The 20,240-nt window shown below is 31.8% G+C and overlaps 1 protein-coding gene across 2 annotated transcripts; it reads left to right on the plus strand.

Annotated features, from left to right (window-relative positions):
• Positions 1-1,296: 1,296 nt before the first annotated feature.
• LOC134681107 (phosphatidylserine decarboxylase proenzyme, mitochondrial-like) lies at positions 1,297-19,435 on the plus strand. 2 transcript variants are annotated; one of them, XM_063540536.1, is made up of 5 exons: positions 1,297-1,498; positions 9,544-9,780; positions 14,150-14,435; positions 16,579-16,739; positions 19,114-19,435. In XM_063540536.1, the coding sequence occupies exons 1-5, from the start codon at positions 1,496-1,498 to the stop codon at positions 19,354-19,356; spliced, it is 930 nt and encodes a 309-aa protein (XP_063396606.1). In that variant the 5' UTR covers positions 1,297-1,495; the 3' UTR covers positions 19,357-19,435. The 2 variants fall into 2 exon arrangements, with proteins under 2 accessions (XP_063396606.1, XP_063396605.1); XM_063540535.1 differs by lacking the exon at positions 1,297-1,498 and adding an exon at positions 6,668-7,309.
• The last annotated feature ends 805 nt before the right edge of the window (positions 19,436-20,240 follow it).

Raw genomic sequence — 20,240 nt, forward strand, 5'->3', positions numbered from 1 at the left:
GGGTTGCTGCCCCTGAATTGGTAATTTTGAGGAAATTTTGCTGTTTTTGGTTATTATCTTGAATATTATTATAGATAGAGATAAATTGTAAACAGCAATAATGTTCAGCAAAGTAAGATCTACAAATAAGTCAACATGACCAAAATGGTCAGTTGACCCCTTTAGGAGTTATTGCCCTTTATAGTCAATCTTTAACCATTTTTCATAAATCTAAGTAATCTTTTACAAAATCTCCACTGAAACTACTAGCCACAATCATCTTTGGGGTATCTAGTTTGAAAAATGTGTCGGATGACCTGGCCATTCAACCAAGATGGCCGCCACGGCTAAAAATAGAACATAGGGGTAAAATGCAGTTTTTTGCTTATAACTATGAAACCAAAGCATCTAGAGCAAATCTGACAAGAAGTTAAATTGTTAATCAAGTCAATATCTATCTGCCCTGAATTTTTCAGATGAATTGGACAACTGGTTGTTGGGTTGCTGCCCTCCAATTGGTAATTTTTAAAGAAATTTTGCCGTTTTTGGTTATCTTGAATACTATTATAGATAGCGATAAACTGTAAACAGCAATAATGTTCAGCAAAGTAAGATCTACAAATAAGTCAACATGACCTCAATGGTCAATTGACCCCTTAAGGAGTTATTGCCCTTTATAGTCAATTTTTAACAATTTTCATTAATTTGGTAAATTTATGTAAATTTTTACCAAATATAGTTCTCTGTTACTAATGGGCAAAGTTCATGATAGATATAATTGTAAGAAGCAAAATCGTTCAGTAAAGTAAGAACTTCAAACACATCACCATCACCAAAATACAATTTTGTCATGCATCCATTTGTGTCCTTTGTTTAATATGCACGTAGACCAAGGTGAGCGACACAGGCTCTTTAGAGCCTCTAGTTTCAAGATCGCGCTGAAACGAGAATTTTGGCAGCCATTAAAAAAAATAATCGTACGAGATTTAACGAGACTGACGAAACTTTTCAGATGGGTCGTCTAGCAAGAGTTATCGTTCTTTGTCCCAAAACGATGCTTCTACCATAAGTGCCAGCATAGCTGGCATATTAAAATGACATGAAGTTCATCTTCAATAATATAGAATTACAGTTAATATGGCATTTTAATTGGTCAGAGACAATAATCAATTTGTCATGATGATGAAACTCTTGTTTCTGACATGTTTTTTTTCTCTCTCTACAATGCATGGTTGAATTATTTGCAGTATCAACTTTTCATTGTATTTATTTAGGGTTTGGTCATTCTTTTCTTCTTTTTTGCAGGTTATATCCTGGTGTGATAAAAAAATTTTTAAAATGTAAAATTCAGCAATCATTGCTGATTTCTCAGTCAGAAGTTCATACAGTTCAAAGGTCAAAATCAAAGGTTAAATTGAGATGGATTACTATAGGAACGACAACATTTGGTGGAATATCTTATTATATCTACTGCCAATTCCAACCAGTTGACCAACCAAAAGTTGCCCACAATTCTATGGTTAGTAATGTCACTTTATTTTAATTGCTTGTCTTGAACAAAGGGGTGGTAAGAAATGTCACTTTATTTTAAATGTTTATTACAAATAAACAGGTAGAAATTAATCAGAACTCAATAAGCTCCAAAACCGTTTACAATTAAGGCTCAGGGTAGTTCATGCAACCTAAAAAAAGTTCAGTCTATTTTGGCTTATTTAACAAAGGACCAGGATGAGTGGCTGGCTCATGGTATTTCATTCACCCTAAACAACAGCTTGCTCATGGTATTTCATTCACCCTAAACAACAGCTTACTCATGGTATTTCATTCACCCTAAACAATAGCTGGCTCATGGTATCTCATTCACCCTAAACAACAGCTTGCTCATGGTATTTCATTCACACTAAACAACAGCTCGCTCATGGTATTTCATTCACCCTAAACAAAAGTATTACATGCCACTTAACGAAGGCTCAGGTATTTACATGCCACCTGAACAAAGGCTCTGGGAAATTTATGCCAATTTAAAAACACATGAGATGTTCAGTGAAAGATTGTATTGCTTTAAAATGTCCAGACCATTTTGAAAAGGGGGTCCCAACCAAGGATAAAGGAAGGGGGTCCAAACCCAGGATAAAGGAGGGGTTTCCAACCATATGTCCCCTTTAAATGCCTTGAACGTACAAAAAAGGTGGTGTTCCAACCCAAGGAACTCCCCAACCCTGGATCCACTACTGCAGACTTTAAATACAGGTATGATAATAAAGACCACTTATGTCACAGCTGTTTGTACTATAAATGATTGGAAAATTATATTGTCAGGATAAAGTCTGTCTTATAATGGGGTCAAGGTTTTACTTCCACATGAATGAAGTAATGGAATTGTTTGATAATTGAATTTCATACCTAGTAGATAATGTTATGTTATAAGCAAGGAACTTAAATTATTCCATTAGATAGTGATCAAGGTTGTTTATATATATGTTAAAGTTTTTATATCAACCAGTAATAGAAAAAAAATGTTTGAAATTTGAGGACATCTAGGCAAAACAATATGTAAAATGCATTGTTTTCCTCAATTGAGGTTTTAAGGTGGTAGACCTAGGTTAAGGGAAATAACTCTTAAAATCATCCGTATGTTTGTGTCAGCCATTTTCATAAATATGTTCTAAGCTTCTAGAATACATAGATTATTTTCAATCTGTTTCAGGTAAATGCTTAAAATACATTAATAAAACTTGACTATTACAAACGCATCACTGAATTAAAGAGTTATCTCCCTGGACCAAGGTCTACCCCCTTAAGTTTTATGATTAATAAATATGTATCTATTCCTCTTAAATACACATAAAGATAGACCATTGAGTGCACCCAAAATTTCTGTGTTATTATGAAAACTGAAACACCCCCTCCTATAATAATATGTAGCTCTTACAACACACCCTATTTAAAGTCTATCTTTGAAAACTTGCCCTGTTCATACCATTATTTATATATTTTATTTGAATGGGGACATATTGTTGGAACCCCCCTTTATCCTGGGTTTGGAACCCTCCCTCTTTTTTAAAATGGCTGGATCCACCCCTGTTCTTTCACCCATTTAGTGACAACTGTTGTGTCTCTTCAAATGCCCAGTAACCAATGATAAAAAAAAATTATCCTTCCAATCAACTGTCTCTTTTGATATTTTTTTTATGATAGGGAAATTTTAAGGTTACTTTCAATTAATTTATTTTTTGTTCACACTGTCAAAAATATGAAGTGTTTGGGTTCAAGGTTTTTACATTTTACCTTTGATGTCGCATTAAATTACTACTTTGAATTTGATGTTTCTACCGTATTCAAAGAAGTATCTTTTTTTGGTTTTGGAACTTTCTTTAGTATTTCTTTTTTAAGAAACACAAACTTCATGGTTACAAAAGTTGGAGATTCAAGTTTTAAAGCTTGATACATACCAAACTTAATGTTTGTGTCTCATTTTTCATAACTTTGCATGATTTCCCACCTACACAATTTACATAGACATAAGTGGATCTGATAGCCAATGAGATAACTGAGACTCTACCAGAGGTCAAGTGTCAAGTTAACAACTATAGGTCATATGTAGATATACTAAACATATCATGACTATAAAATTGAGAATGGAATGGAAAAATTCAGCAATTTTTCCAATTGTAAGGGGGCAAAACTCTAGAACTTGATCTGTGTTTTGGGGTTGTTATAAGCATTGTGTATAATGGCATCATTTTTACAATTCTAGAGTTATTGCCCCTTTACAAATGTAACATTTTTGAATATTTTGTTTCTGTTCTCCAACTTAAGTTTGCCTCAACCAAATGTTATGAATATTATACACAATGCTTATAATATTACCACAAAACTGAGATCAAGTACAGATTTGGGTAGTATCATTTTTGCTGCAAAAAGGGGGGGATCATCTTTGTCTCCTGGACACATTCCATTTATTTTTTTCAAATCTCTTTTACCCAATCTACATTTATCAATTTTCTTCATCCTTTTACTCCTTTTTTTGCATGGGATTTGTCCTATTCAACTTTTTTATTTTACATTTTCTTGTGAGTGCTTTGTCACACTTTCCTGAAACAAATATGACCCATACTGAGATTTTTCTTTAGTATTCCCCATGTATTAATCATGTCAATATACATCTCTAAGTTTAATAGTATATATGGCTCTGATTACCTCTAATGAAAGTTGATAAACTATTGACAGTCATTAATAAATACTTTAAAATGTTTAGATAGTATGTTTTTAGCTTTTAAATAATGTGTGTTTAAACCAGACATTATTTGCTGTGTAAATTTGACTTCATTATGGTATTGTGTAACAGATGGCTTGCATGAGTTTAAATTTTGCTAGCTCTGAATAATACATTTTTATATCTATAATGTTAAATATATAAATGTATAACTACTCAAGGCCGAGAGATTAGGTGTAAATACTGGTCTGGTTTTAGTTTATACCTTCATAAATTCACAATTTTTCTTAAATATAGTTTAAACCTATTTACATTGTATTTATAGTGGATTGGGAAACAAGTTTTGCAACTTATATCAATCCCTTTCAACTTCGCGTGCAAATGCTGCCTTTTGTAGTGGCATTAGCCTGCTCTTTTTCCAAATCTACAAGGGTGTTTTTAACGTGCAAGAGATATGGCTCTATTTTAACTCGGGTCAGCCATTTATCGTCCCTTTCTGACGAACTATCATTGTTTCCCCAAGACCATACTTGCAAATTGTGTCAAGGGAGAGCCGAAAATTCAGTCCTTTAAAATTTTCATCTCAGACGGGAATCGAACCAGGAACCTTTGTGTTAGTAGTCCGACGCACTAACCACTTCACCACGGATCTCATGTCTTGAATATTAAAACAGGACATCATTTTTGATAATATATGTTGTGTATACAGGGTTGCCAAAAGCTAGGGCCATACTCACTCAGACCTAATACTTAAACTCAATACAAAGCCAGTTAATATTGATAGTGTGGTGATTTATGCATAATATTTTTTCAACGTGTACACACAGGGTTAATTTTTTTTTAAAACTTGCTCATTAGGGAAATGGCCATGACATAATACCTGTCAAAAAGGGAAAACAACTTGTCCAAATTATTATTGTCTGTTCAAATTTTATCCTTGACAAAAAATCAAAGATGAAGTAAATAAAGACATGTGTTACATATTTGTTTTTTGTTCATTTTTTTTTACATAAATAAGGCCGTTAGTTTTCTCGTTTGAATTGTTTTACATTGTCTTATCAGGGCCTTTTATAGCTGACTATGCGGTATGCACATTGCTCATTGTTGAAGGCCGTAAAGTGACCTATAGTTGTTAATGTTTGTGGCATTTTGGTCTTTTGTGGATAGTTGTCTCATTGGCAATCATACCACATCTTTTTTTATATAATTACTTGTTTAATTGATTGAATGTTGGTTGCTGAATGTCCAGTGGCAAATATTTCATACATGTTCAGGACGACATAACTAGTTGAAGATCTTCTTTACTTTTGAATATTTTATTTTATTAAGGAAGGATCTTTTTTTTTTTCAACAACTTACAATGACCTAATGATTGCATTGCTTTTTTGTAAAAAAAAGTTTAGTTTTGTATGATTTTTTTTTTTTTTTTTTTTTTTATATATATTGGAGTTGAAATGAAGTGGATGTTAGCAATTATAAGATATCATACTGCCTTTAACAATGAGAAAAACATACTGTCTAGTAGGCTTCAAAAGACTCATGCAGACATGAAAAATATATATTCATTCAATTGAGAAAAACTTTAACAGTCTAATTAAGAACAAAACAATTAATGAAAAATAGATATGACAGACATGAACCACTAAATGTTTTTCATTTGTTTATATTTATGTTATGCCATTTTTGTCATAAAAGTGATGAACTTCTGATTCATTTGCCTTTGTTGATAGACTTATTTGAACTATTTTATGCAACTTCAATAATATTTAATAATTTTGTTTTTATTAGAATAAAAAAAAAAACACTGTTAATTACCTCAAATTATCTTTTAAATCAAAGGTTTGCATCATTTTTGTAGACTATGAGTGGATAAAATAAATAGTTTAGTTATTACTTCAAGTGTTAAAAGCATACTTTATAGTCTGCATTTATCAAATTGTGGTCCATTATTAAAAGATGAAAATGATATTATCTTGTGACGCCACTTAACTGGATACATTTGATTTACACCATGATATTATGTATCTTAACCTTTGATCATAATAAATGTAGCATACTTAATGACATTATTATAATACAGTTATTTTAAACACTTGATTATTTGATTGTGATAACTGTATGTTAAACTAAGATATATTAAAATTCAATTACAAACGAAAGTGAACCAACGCCTGTTGAATCTGTAAAGTGGATATTAGACTCTCTACATAAGATATAAATTGAACGAAATTTATCAATTAAATTTTAACGATATGACTTTCTATTTAAATGAATTTAGGCAATGTCCATGTACAGATATCATGCTAGTATAGTGAATAAATAACTGGTATTTAAATATAAAGTGATTCTACAAATATCCATACACAGTGTGAACCTAATCCATTGTAAACATATGGTCTGACATCCATAATGACCCTTCAACTCAGTTGACCTTTCAACTTACATAGAAAATCTATAAATATTAAAATAATGTTCTGTAAATTTCTTTGCATGCCGGCTAGCATGATTAATCCTATATAATGATTAATATCAGTTATTCTAGTTAAACATTCTTTGGATTGTATTCTGTCAGAATTTCAGGATTGCATTCTATTAGAAATTCAGAATTGTATGCATGTCAGAAACTCAGTATATATATATATATACTGTATATACATATAGTAACATGGCAGAAAATTAATCCTAGTGCCTGGTATTTATTGATGTGAACATCTGTGGCTATTACTGATCTGGATTTTTATATACAAACAGACATATCTATAATTGTGATAATTAAAATAAACAATCATGTCAACGACAATAACAACAAAATCTGATGACTCACAATCAGAGGACTTTAGTCAAATATATGTGACACTCTATAGTACAATTCTACTGGTTTTGTTAATTTCTGGACGACACGCCATGTCTAAAAAACTATTGAAGAAACTGTATCATTATTCAAGGAAACGATTGTGGTATGCTTTATCTAAACTGGACCCTCGTCAAATAAAGTTTTATGGACTAAGATGGGGTATCCCATCCAAAGAATTAAAGGAACTAATGTTATATACTGATTTTATAAAACACAAGAAGAAAAGAGCCTATAGACATAAGAAAAAACTGAATAAAACGGTAAGATTTATCTGGTCAATTTGTGTAGTGGTCCATGATCAAAGAGTTTGTGTTTGATTTAAGCTGATTGGTCCATAATAAAAGGTTAGAGCTCTCTTCAACTTAAGCTGAGTGGTTGGAACATAATGAAAGGGTCAGAACTCTCTTTGGCTTAAATGAGATGTCCATCATAATAAAAGGGTCAGAACTCTCTTTGGCTTAAATGAGAGGTCCATCATAATAAAAGGGTCAGAACTCTCTTTGGCTTAAATGAGAGGTCCATCATAATAAAAGGGTCAGAACTCTCTTTGGCTTAAATGAGATGTCCATCATAATAAAAGGGTCAGAACTCTCTCTGGCTTAAATGAGAGGTCCATCATAATAAAAGGGTCAGAACTCTCTTTGGCTTAAATGAGATGTCCATCATAATAAAAGGGTCAGAACTCTCTCTGGCTTAAATGTAAATGAGAGGTCCATCATAATGAAAGGGTCAGAACTCTCTTTGGCTTACATGAGAGGTCCATCATAATAAAAGGGTCAGAACTCTCTTTGGCTTAAATGAGAGGTCCATCATAATAAAAGGGTCAGCACTCTCTTTGGCTTAAATGAGAGGTCCATCTTAATGAAAGGGTCAGAACTCTCTTTGGCTTAAATGAGAGGTCCATCATAATAACAGGGTCAGAACTCTCTTTTGCTTAAATGAGAGGTCCATCATAATAAAAGGGTCAGTACTCTCTTTGGCTTAAATGAGAGGCCCAACATAATAAAAGGGTCAGAACTCTCTTTGGCTTAAATGAGAGGTCCATCTTAATGAAAGGGTCAGAACTCTCTTTGGCTTAAATAAGAGATCCATCTTAATGAAAGGGTTAGAACTCTCTTTGACTTTAGCTGATCATGAGTGGTCCATAATAAAATGGTCAGAGCTCTCTTTGACTTTAAAAGGTAGTGGTCCATAATATAATATACTATATTTTCTAGTTTTAAACAGTGCAATACATTTCCTTATGACAAGTAAGGTATCCTTTAACAGTTGAGTTAATCTGACTTATTGTGGGAATTGGACTGAAGGTTCAACTTCAAGGTCATCTAATCTGATAAGAACTAAGAGCACATGTTATAATGTGGGTCCTTCAGAACCGGATATAAAAGTCTGATATTAAAGTACATCTTACTGTACTGTCTTACTTATCTACTTTGAATTATTTACTATTAACATTAAAGACTTACTTTCCTTGAGCCTTGGTCCCTCAAGACCAAGTACATCTTACTGCACTGTCTTTCTTATCTTATTTTAATGATTGATTACCGTAGTCTTATGATACTTAAAGACTTATTCTCCTTGAATTATTTGTCCCTCTATATAAATCTATTAACCTTTAACAAGTCTTTAATTGACAACAAGCTTCAAACATATAATTGTGTGAGATAAAAACCACATTTTTATTCATGTGCACCTGTGCATGTAAAAATTAAACCTTGGTGTAGAGAAAACTTTAAAAATCTAAATTTTTGAAATGCCTCCAGAGACAACTGAAATAAATATCACCAGAGACAATTGAAATAATACCACCTTAAACAGTAGAGACACATTCTACCAGAGACAACTGAAAGAAACTCCATCATAGACAACTGTAGGAAATACCACCATAGAACTGAAATAAATAACAACATAGACAACTGAAATAAGTACCACCTGAAACAATTGAGACACATGCCACCAGAGACAACTAAAATAAATGCCACCAGAGACAACTGAAAAAAATGCCACCAGGGACAACTGAAATAAATACCACCAGAGATAACTGAAATAAATGCCAACAGAGACCAATGAAAAAAATGCCACCAAAGAAAACTGAAAGAAATACCACAAGAGACAACTGAAAGAAATGCCACAAAAGACAACTGAAATAAATACCACCAAAGACAATTGAAATAAAACCACCATATAAAAAAGAAGGTGTGGTATGATTGCCAATGAGAAAACTATCCACAAAAGACCAGAATGACACAGACATTAACAATTATAGGTCACCGTACGGCCTTCAACAATGAGCAAAGCCCATACTGCATAGTCAGCTATAAAAGTCTCTGAAAATAACAATGTAAATAATTCAAACGAGAAAACTAACAGCCTTATTTATGTAAAAAGACAATTGAAATCCGTTTCTCTAATGATTTTTAGACAATATGCAGACCATCTTAATCCTATTTATGTATTTAATATCAATGATACAAGCAATGTGTTTTCATTTCAGGTGACCCTGTACAGAAAAATGCCTTTAAAAGTGATGTCTAGAGCATGGGGAACAATTAACAATTTAGAATTACCTGTTGTTTTGAGAAGACCCCTCATTGGACTGTATGTATGGATGTTTGACTGTAAATTAAATGAGGCTGCTGACCCAGATCTAAGAAATTATAAAAATTTAGGTGAATTTTTCCGAAGAACATTAAAACCAGGAGTGAGAACTGTTAATGCTGATCATGACCTGGTAAGGATTTATGTTTTAAATCATTGAATTGTTTAATTCATTGCAACATCTACATGTCCATCAGATAAGGTTCACTTGACCTTGACCTCATTTCATGGATCAGTGTTCAAGGCTATTTAAGTTAGATGATTAGGGACGACATAAAAATATCAATGAAGGATAAAAACTTAATTCATATAGTTTGGGGTGGGGCTGTGGGGGGGGGTCAAATTGCTGCAAGTTTTGTATAAATTGACATCGATTTTACATATATCCTTATTGGTCAATCATTTCTTTCCCAAATTGAGTTAAGAGGGGGGTAGGGGGGTCAATGAAAAAACTATATGATTTCAGTTTTTTATCCTTCATTGAACTTTTGATGTCATTCCTTAGGTACATGAACGAATAAGTTGTTGTATATAGAATGATTGTAAGGATACCATGTCAACCTGGCAGGTTTCGTCTGACCTTGACCTCATTTTTATGGTTCATTGTTCAATGTTAATTTTTATGTTTAGTTCTGTTTTCCAATTACCATGGATAAGTTATTGCAATAGCTAGGTCAACTATATTTGGTGTATGGAAAAAAGTAAGGTGAAACTGTCTGTCTGACAGGATTTATCTGACCTTGACCTCATTGTTATGGATCTAGTTAAGTTTTTGTGATACTTAAATAGTAAACCTTCATCTTTTACACTTTCGACATTAAACCAATGATCAGTAAAGCAGGTGAGATATTTGATTGTGTGCACTCTTGTTAACTAATGTCTAGAAAACTATAGCAATTAGAGAAAAAGTAATATTAAGGGTAAAAATCTTCCATACAATAAACTTTATCTACCTTAAAATTTGGAAAAACCTGTTAGCTCATTTTAGAGTTGTCAATGAAATTTTTAATTTATATTGTTTAGCTGTTATATTTATATAAATAGTAAATTATTATACATCTGATAGCTAGTCCAGTCAATCTAGCATAAATTTGACCCTAACCTTGAAGTAATTGCAACAGAGGATTTTGAAGTTTTAATCTTTAGGGTTATACCCCAAATATACACAGAAAAAAAGTCCCTTAAAATATAACTTGAGGAAAACTAAAAAATTGTTGTTTTGAAATTTCTATTGAAATTTGCATTGATATGGGAGATAACTCTGCAAAAAAGGCAGAAATAAAAATAGAAATTGATATAAAAACTAAAACTTTACCGCTTCTATTCAACAGAATGTATGGATTCTTGATATTTTAACCGTCTTTAGAGTATAACAAACAATTCCAAAGGTGTTTACATATTTTTTATCAAGTTACAACCTATATTTTGTAATTCATTAGTTGACCATTTATTAGATTTTTCAGCATCTCAAGGTAAAGAATCTCAAATTTAATAAAACTTATTACGCCTTTATTCGTCTTTTTGTGGTTTCATGATTCTTTAAACAAGGAAGTTGATGAACAAATATGATTTACAGATATAAACAATACCAAATACTCACATTATTTTTTCAAAATGGTAACAAAGCCATAAATTTGTAATTTCTTTAATAAAAAATGTGCTAAAAAAAAATTGTATCCATAACACATCCGTTTGGATATTTTATAGGCAGAAGATTATGAAATATAGTCGAATGATAAAATCAACCAAAAACTGACAAAAAAAGACAAATTTTTGCAAAGTTATCTCCCTTTCCAATATTAATTTACATAAGAAATTAAAAATGCTGATTTATAATTTTCCTTAAGTTAGAATTTATGGCACTTTTTCTGTGTATATTTAAGGCTTAATGCTATAGATTAGAACAAATCATTCTGTTGCAACTAGTTTGAGGTTCAAACTTAGTTTGACTGGACTATGAGGTACGAGCTAGCTAGACCACAATTATTTCGTAGTGCATTTCTTTTAGAACATAAATGAAAATTTAAAAAATCCCACCCGCGCTTTTTCAAAGAAACTTTTACAGTGTGTTGTACTACTTTTGGGACAAATTATATCAAAATTATAGAAAACTTCATCGCCTCTAACTCAAAATATGGAAAATTTTATGTTTAGGGCGTCTTGACATCTTTTGACAGCTTCCGAAGTGCTAATTTTAAACCTTTTTCAGCTGGACCAAATCACTACTTTCCTTTAAAATTGTGGACCCCCCCCCCCCCCCCCCCCCCCCCACCTCACCCCCCACCCTTGCAATTTGAGGCATTAAACATGGAGAAATAAATTTGAAAGGGGTATAAAAATTAATGGCAAGTAACCTACTGTCAACACTAGGGACTATATTTGTGAACAACGAAAATCAAGGGACGACAATGGTGGTCTCCCGACTATGAGGATGGTTCAAATTTCCACCCCTAAATGATATAAATTTTTAATTTCCATAAAAAGTCCTATTTATTTCACCAAAGGTTTTGTTGAGGAGGACTGCCCCTATCCATATCATTAACTGTAAAACATCTTAAATAGATATTACTCATGTTCTTATACTTTGAATTTATGACACATATAAGTATATGTCAATATAGCTAATATGATATATGTCTTTAATTGATTTTCAATAGAAAACATGAAAAAGTTGAGATTTCAGTTTTATATAAGATTTAAACCCAAGTATGTAACCTAATATGTGTAGTCAGGGAGAAAACATAGAAAGGTATAATATTTGGTTTTCATTACAGCATAAGGTCATCTTCAAATGATCGATTTTAGATATACAAAACTTGTAGAATTTTTACCCTCCCCAAAACTATTTGATTTCAGTTTTTTATCCTACATCGATCTTTTGATGTCGTCCCTACTATGATATGATATGTCTTTAATTGATTTTCCATAAAAAAACATGAAAAAGTTAAGATTTCAGTTTTATATAAGATATAAACCCAAGTATGTAACCTAATATGTGTATTGAGAGAGAAAACAGAGAAAGGTTTATATTTGGTTTTCATTACAGCATAAGGTCATCTGGGTTTGTTAAACCATTGTAGAAAACTGGTAAAAATTATCAATGGGGTTTACTTTGTTTAACAGACACTTCTATCAGAAAAAAGAACATTAAACAATAGATATAGGAAGATGTGGTATGAGTGCCAATGAGAAAACTCTTTATCTAAGTCACAAATTATAAAAGTAAACCATTATAGGTCAAGGTATAGCCTACAACACAGAGCAATGGCTCACCCCAGGGGCGGATCCAGCCATTTTATAAAGGGGGGGTTCCTAACCCAGGACAAAGGGAGGAGGGGGGGTTCCAATTACATGTCCCCATTCAAATGCATTGATGCAAAAAAAGGAGGGTTCCAACCCCTGGAACCCCCCCCCTCCTCTGGATCCGCGCCTGCACCTCGAACAGAAAGCTATAAAGAACCCTAAATTTACCAATGTAAAACCATTCAAATGAGAAAACCAGTGGTCTTATCTATATTAATCTAGAATTAAATCAAAATGGAATACTTCATGTATATCAGGATATGGTATAAATAAGAAATTACAATATAAAAATAAGGGAAATATTGTAAGTTTGGCTGTAACTGTGAAAAGGGTAAAGCAAAAATCTTAAATTCACAGTGATGTTGTTTACTGCGGCTGGAAATTTAGAAACACTCTGTGCAGGTAAACTTACCAATCCTTTCAATATACATAAACTATAATAGTGTATTGACTTGACCTATCACCAATAAAAGGATAAGTCTTTATTGAATGGTTATCAAATTGCAATCATACGACATATACTTATTTGCATATTAATATGAATTTGTTCATATTTTTTTTTTAATTATATTAAAGACAATTCTTGCTTATAGAAGAATCTAATATCACGACCTTTTATCTTCAACCAATAAAATCACTGTGACAGTATATCTACTTTTAGCGCAAGCGCATTAATACACAAAACTGGCTTTTTCGTGTTATATCCAACTTAATTATACAACCAAAGGTATTCACAATTTTCGACATCCAAACCCACAGTTAACGTAGGTCAAAATTCAGATTCAATATCGTTATCTCTATTCTACAGCAAAATAAACTCATCAGTCCATTTATTTTTATATTTTTTCATGGTAAATTTTCATAAAACAAAAATTTTGCGAAAATGCTGTTTAAACGTCTTTGCATGGCAACAAAACAAGGTTACTTCATAAGTATGTTCAGTAGACGAAAAATCAAATGTAAATACCAGGCGTTTTAATGCTTTGTGTAAGCTTCATAAGGCAATAAAATAACATAGAGGTGAAAATCGGATTTGAAAAAAATTATCATTGAATTATATAATTTTACTAATATTATCAAATGTGGGTAAATTTGAACCACCAAAACAGTATGGTGTGTATAGGACTGTCACGGTTAGCAATATTACCAAATTTGTGCTATAATTATTTCTTTATTGTTTTTCCTTTATAATATTTCAGACAAGTCCTGCTGACGGAAGAATACTGCATTATGGGATATGTAAAAATGGAATATTAGAACAAGTTAAAGGTGTGACATATTCTTTAAAAGGATTCCTAGGACCTTTAACCTGGAGAGGAGATATTGACGATGTAAATAATTTATCTGATGAAGAATACCATCAGAAACTGAAACTTAAACCTGGACATGAACTTTACCATTGTGTTGTATATCTAGCCCCTGGAGATTATCACAGGTTTCATTCAGCCTCCGATTGGAAAATAAGTTATAGGAGACATTTTCCAGGTAAGATAACAGTATATCTAAAAATCATTTAATTTTGAATGTAACACACCTTTTGATTGGCTACAGGTTTCATTCAGCCTCCGATTGGAAAATAAGTTATAGGAGACATTTTCCAGGTAAGATAACAGTACATCTAAAAATCATTTAATTTTGGATGTAACACGCATTCTGATTTGCTGACAATATTTTGTCTATCAGCTCATAGACTTAATTTTTTCATGTGACCCTGACGTCATCAAGGTTTTTCATGAATTACCTAGACTTTAAATGGATTTAAGAATTAAATTATAAGGAATGACTGTAGTAATTCTTTATGTGTTTTTGAAATAACATCAAAATTGTATTGCACATTTTAAAATAATCCGCTAGCCATGTAATTTAGTGTGCACCACATTTTTGATGTTATTTCTTCATAGATAGAACAAATATATTACAGTCATTCCTTAACTGTAAAAAAGGTTATACTCTGAAATACCATTCCATAATGTTTCAAAAATAAGTAGGAGTGGTATGATTAGCCATGAGCTTTTGTTATCATTTGGCATCTATTTGATAGCTAACAGTTTAATAATTAGAAACCGGAGACCAGTAAAATCTACAAATAAGTCGGCTTGAAAGTGAACTTCAATTGACCCCTCATTGCCTTGATATTATTGACAAATTTAAGGTAGTACCATATAATTTGGATAAAACAAATTTAGCTTGTTTAATTTTCATAAAATTTTGACAAAATATTTACTTTGACCATTTGTAAAAAACATAAAAAATTCAAAAAAATTGAAAAATTAGACAATACTCGGAATTCACCTTGAACTCGTTAAGATTTTGACAGAAAATCAATAATCAGCTGATTGCACTTATAGCTATCGACATCAAAGGACTAATTAATAAAGGTGTTGATTGTTATAATATGACAAAATGATATGATTAAATGGCTTCTGTCACATGTCACAAAAGGGAACTATTAACCACATTGCGACGCACGTGTTTGAAGCAAAATTTTTACGCTGCCTCTCCTTCTTTTAATGATAGTCCAGAAAAGAAAATTGTTGTAATGACGGAAAATGTTCAAAAGCAAGAAAGGTCTCTGATTTAAAACTTTATCATAACTTTCATATAGGTCATTGATTTGAGTGGGTACTCCAAAGTCGTTTCAGTGACACACGTGTTTCAAGCATAAAGTTTTACTTATTTACGATGGTCTAGAAAAGAAAACTGTCGTTATGAAGAAATATATTCAAAAGGTTGGCATGAGAGTAACCCTTAAATGTAATGACTAAACCTTACACGAGAGATCAATTTCAAGTGATAAGATGCTTCTTTCTGTTGTAAAAACCACTTCTTATTTAGGGGGGGGGGGGGGCTGAAAAAAAGGAAAATTTTAAAAGAAAAATATATTGTGTTACTTGGCGAAAAAAATAATAAAGTGGCGAAAAATATATTGTTTTGGCGAAAGAGGTGGTGAAAAAAATAATTGACCCAGGGGAAACCCTGCTCAATTGCCTCCATATTGGCACTTAAAAGATAATTTTTTGTTGCAGAAATTATAATAAAAAGAGAATTTGTTTAAAGATCTAAAAGTACTGTGTATTCCCTTAAGATTGTCCTTGGTATCTATTTTCATGGATTTAGGAAAACTTGCATTTACTTCAGTATTTCATGTATTTGATTATCACAGCTTTGTCAATGACTGCATTCAAGTTTACAATTTTTTTTCAAATCTTCACACATCAATACATGGTTCAATGTACCAAAAAAAACATGCACAATTCACAATCTTTTTTTGCCTTATCATGTATATTTATACAGTGTTATTTAATAGATGGTTATCTTAGTTTCTGCTGAAAATTCATAAAATAGGAGTAAATATTAATCCAAGGGCAATTCTAAACTAATAATCAGGGTTCATTTGACCAGGTTTGGCTGTTATAGGCCAACCTTAGATTCATTATTATTCAATGATAAACATTTATTGTGAATTTACATCTTTCATTAAGTTTTTAACGAAGAGATTTCATATTGACAACCATACCACTCTTCTTATTTTGATAAGATCTACAAAAATGCCACTAAGTTATAACTTATTATGGAATTCATCATGAACTAATTATACCTAATAATGTATATTTATTATTATTTCCAGGAGATCTACTAAGTGTAAGTCCAGGTATAGCCAGATGGATTGAAGGCCTGTTTAATTTTAATGAGAGAGTTGTTTATGCAGGGACATGGAAACATGGATTTTTCAGCTATACTGCTGTCGGAGCAACTAATGTAGGATCAATTAGAATATATTGTGATGAGGTATGTAAACTAAGGTCAAGGCTTGATTAATAATATAATAATAAATTCTTTATTTAAAGAGGGTAAACTTAGTTAGTTACAATAAACTAATCACATATTTACACATAGTTAATTTACAGTCATGTAGTTCAATGTATTGTTATTAACATATATAAGATACAGTGCTGTTTAAGATGTAAACATGAAACCAAAAAATCAAATGAAAATAAAAAATATACAAATACATTGTAGCAAACATTTCTTATCAGGGTTGTGTTAGGTACTTCTTGATACTTTGCTTAAAAGTAAAAGTGTTTTGAATTTTACGCATTTTGTGTGGTAGTCCATTCCATAATACTGATCCAGAATAAGCAAAGGATTTCTTAAATAGTTCAGCTTTTGGCTTAGGAACTATCAGATTACCTTGAGTGACACCTCTTAAGGAGTAAGGATTATTATCTGATTTCAGTTTAAGAATGGGTGGGGACGGAAAGAACTGAATACCATAGCTAAAAACCAAAGGTCATTGCAAAGTCAAATTGGTTGGGAGTGAAAAGAACTAAAAACCATAGCTATAAATCGAAGGTTATTGCAAGGTCTACTAAGATAATAGAGCATTCCTGTTGGACACCTGTTTATTGTTGAAAACTGTTTGTTACCCTCTGACATCTTTTGGTCATTTGTGTTGGGTTGCTGTCCACATTGAGGTCTATAGGGTCCAAATTTTTAATCAAAATTACAATTTATACGGGGGTTCATTCATATGCTGAATCTTACTGTTTATTCTGTTTTGAATTTTGGGCCCAGTTTTCAAATTGGTCCACATTAAGGTCCAAAAAGCAAAAATTTGATTTCATCAAAAATTGAAACTCGGGCTTCTCTAATCAGTTGATATGCTGATTCTTACCATGTTTTTAGACTTTTAATTTTGTGCCTTGTTTTCAAATTGGTAAACAATATGTTCAAAAGTCCAAAATTAATCTTTTTTTGTTTCATTTCATTAAGAATGTTTCTTGGGGTTCTTTGATGTATTTATATTTTGGATATATTGGATCATAATAGGTTAAAATCAAAATTTTAAAGTTCTAATATACCATGTACAGTCATTCTGTGTCAGAAACCTTTGCTGTGTCAAATATTGTTGCATTATATATGAGATAACTCAAATAGTTCAGGTTTTCAAGCTATCATTGGAAATGCAGTCTAATTTTGTTATCTGGAACTCAGTTGATTTCTTTCATAGATATAGGAAGATGTCGTGTGAGTGCCAATGAGACAACTCTTCATCCAAATAACAACTTTTAAAAAAGTAAACAATTATAGGTCAATGTACGGCCTTCAACACAGAGCCTTGGCTCACATCAAACAACAAGCTATAAAGGGCTCCAAAATTACTGGTGTAAAACCATTCAAACAGGAAAACCAATGGTCTAATCTATATAAAAAAACAAGAAACGAAAAACACGTATAAATTACATGAACAAATGACAAATACTGTACATGTTGAGCAGCTTTCTTGCTACATAACAAAATATGATCACTGTTCCGTCTGTATCACAAAAAGGGGAGACAATCATCTATATCTATTTTGTAGATGGAAACTAGTACATGTACATGATTTAAAAAAAAATATGGGATATGATTGCCAATAAGACAAATCTCCACAATAGATCAAAAGGCACAGATATAACAACTATCACTGTACAGCCATCACCTTGTGCATGCATAGCCCATACCGCATAGACAGTTATAAAAGGGTTTGAAATGAAAAGTGTAAAGCAATTCAAATGAGAAAACGACTTGTTGTATTTATATACAAACTATTGACACAAAAAACAAATATGTTACCAGCAACAAGTGACAACCACTGAATTATAGGCTCCCGACTTGGGACAAACACCTACAGAATATGGCGGCCCATATTTTCTTAATTTCTGGAAGTAGATATAATCCATATATAAAAAATATCTTTATGCAACCAGAATCTAGTAATTATGCCCTTTTGAAGAGATAAGCAGTTACTTACAGGAAGTCAAGTTTCCTGAAATAATTGTAAATGTTCATCATGGTACAATACATATATTATTTTTCAAGATGTTCATGATATGCTGGATTAAAAATATGTAATTAGAATGTAAATTATTTCCCTCATTTAATTTTCTTCTCAATCTTATAAGATTTTGCTAAAACTAAATTTACAGTAAGATGAATTACGGTATATAAAAAAAAAATAGATTTGGTAAAATTGCCAATGAGACAACTCTCAATAAGAGACCAAATGACACAGAAATAAACAACTATCAGTATGTTTTGACATCAGAATGTAATCACACACAAACATTCTTACACAATACTGACATTCAATTCTTCAATATTCCATGTAATTATTTTCTAGGAGCTTACAACGAACCACAGAGATCACGGAGATAGAAACAATGTCCGTGATGCCTATATAATCGAGGGAACAGAGATGGGAAAATCATTCCAGAAAGGAGACATGTTTGGAGAATTTAATCTCGGGTCAACAATTGTACTTATTTTTGAAGCTCCAAGAAATTTTGAATTCAAAGTTCAGACAGGACAAAAAGTATCATATGGACAACCGTTAGGATTCAACAGACATGTAGATTTATTATGATTGTTTTGACCATTGACTATGTTAACTGGATCTGACCAACGAAGAAGTGCCTTTATTTTATAATAAATACACATAAATTTTTTGTGATCTTTTGACCATTAAAAATGTTATCTTGTTTGGACAGACGAGAGGTACCTTTCATTAGCAATGTATATGTCATGTACAAGTTGCAATTTTGTACAGGTTATAACATGTGCAAAAATTGTGTACATGTTATAATTTGTACAATGCAAAAATACAAGTTATAACATGTACAAAAGTACCTTATACATGTTATAACGTGTACAAAATATTGCTTAAAATGGTTTTAACTTGTACAACATTTGAAAATTGTCAATTTTGTATGTGTGATACTTTTTTGACACAGTCAAGGATTTGTATAGAAATGCTTGATACAGATAATGACCTGAAAAATAGTTTTTTATATTTAATTAATACCTTAAAAACTTTTAAAATACACATGTAATCAATAAACATTATTCGGTATTCTTACCTGGTATTCAAGCAGAAGAAGGCTTAGAAGCAATATTTGAAACAAATTCTTTATCCAACAAATACTGATAAGGAAGACCCTTTTAAGGAGACAGAAAATATAATACCTACACTAAAAAAAAAGGTGACCAACTATGTCAGAAACAATATTTTTACAGACACAAATACTGAAACCGACAGTGAATTGAATGGTCATGATTCAGCAGACAACAATGAACAACAATTGAGATAGAAACCGAAACATTGGTAATGAATGGAGTGATGCTAAGTAAACAAGGTTGGTAAGGAAGTATCAGCATGACATCTACTTGTATACTTCATTGAAAGAGGGCGCATTCTGGTGGTGTGAATGAACATGGTGGCTATAATTAGATATCAAAAGTACCAGGATT

The sequence above is a fragment of the Mytilus trossulus genome, chromosome 8 (assembly GCF_036588685.1).
Source record: "Mytilus trossulus isolate FHL-02 chromosome 8, PNRI_Mtr1.1.1.hap1, whole genome shotgun sequence".
NCBI lineage: Eukaryota > Metazoa > Mollusca > Bivalvia > Mytilida > Mytilidae > Mytilus > Mytilus trossulus.

Coding starts and splice junctions, on each gene's coding strand:
- LOC134681107 (XM_063540535.1), top strand. CDS start 6,983: ATGTCAACGACAATAACAACAAAATCTGATGACTCACAATCAGAGGAC. Junction 9,781..14,149: donor TTAATGCTGATCATGACCTG/GTAAGGATTTAT, acceptor ATAATATTTCAG/ACAAGTCCTGCTGACGGAAG. Junction 16,740..19,113: donor TTAGAATATATTGTGATGAG/GTATGTAAACTA, acceptor ATTATTTTCTAG/GAGCTTACAACGAACCACAG.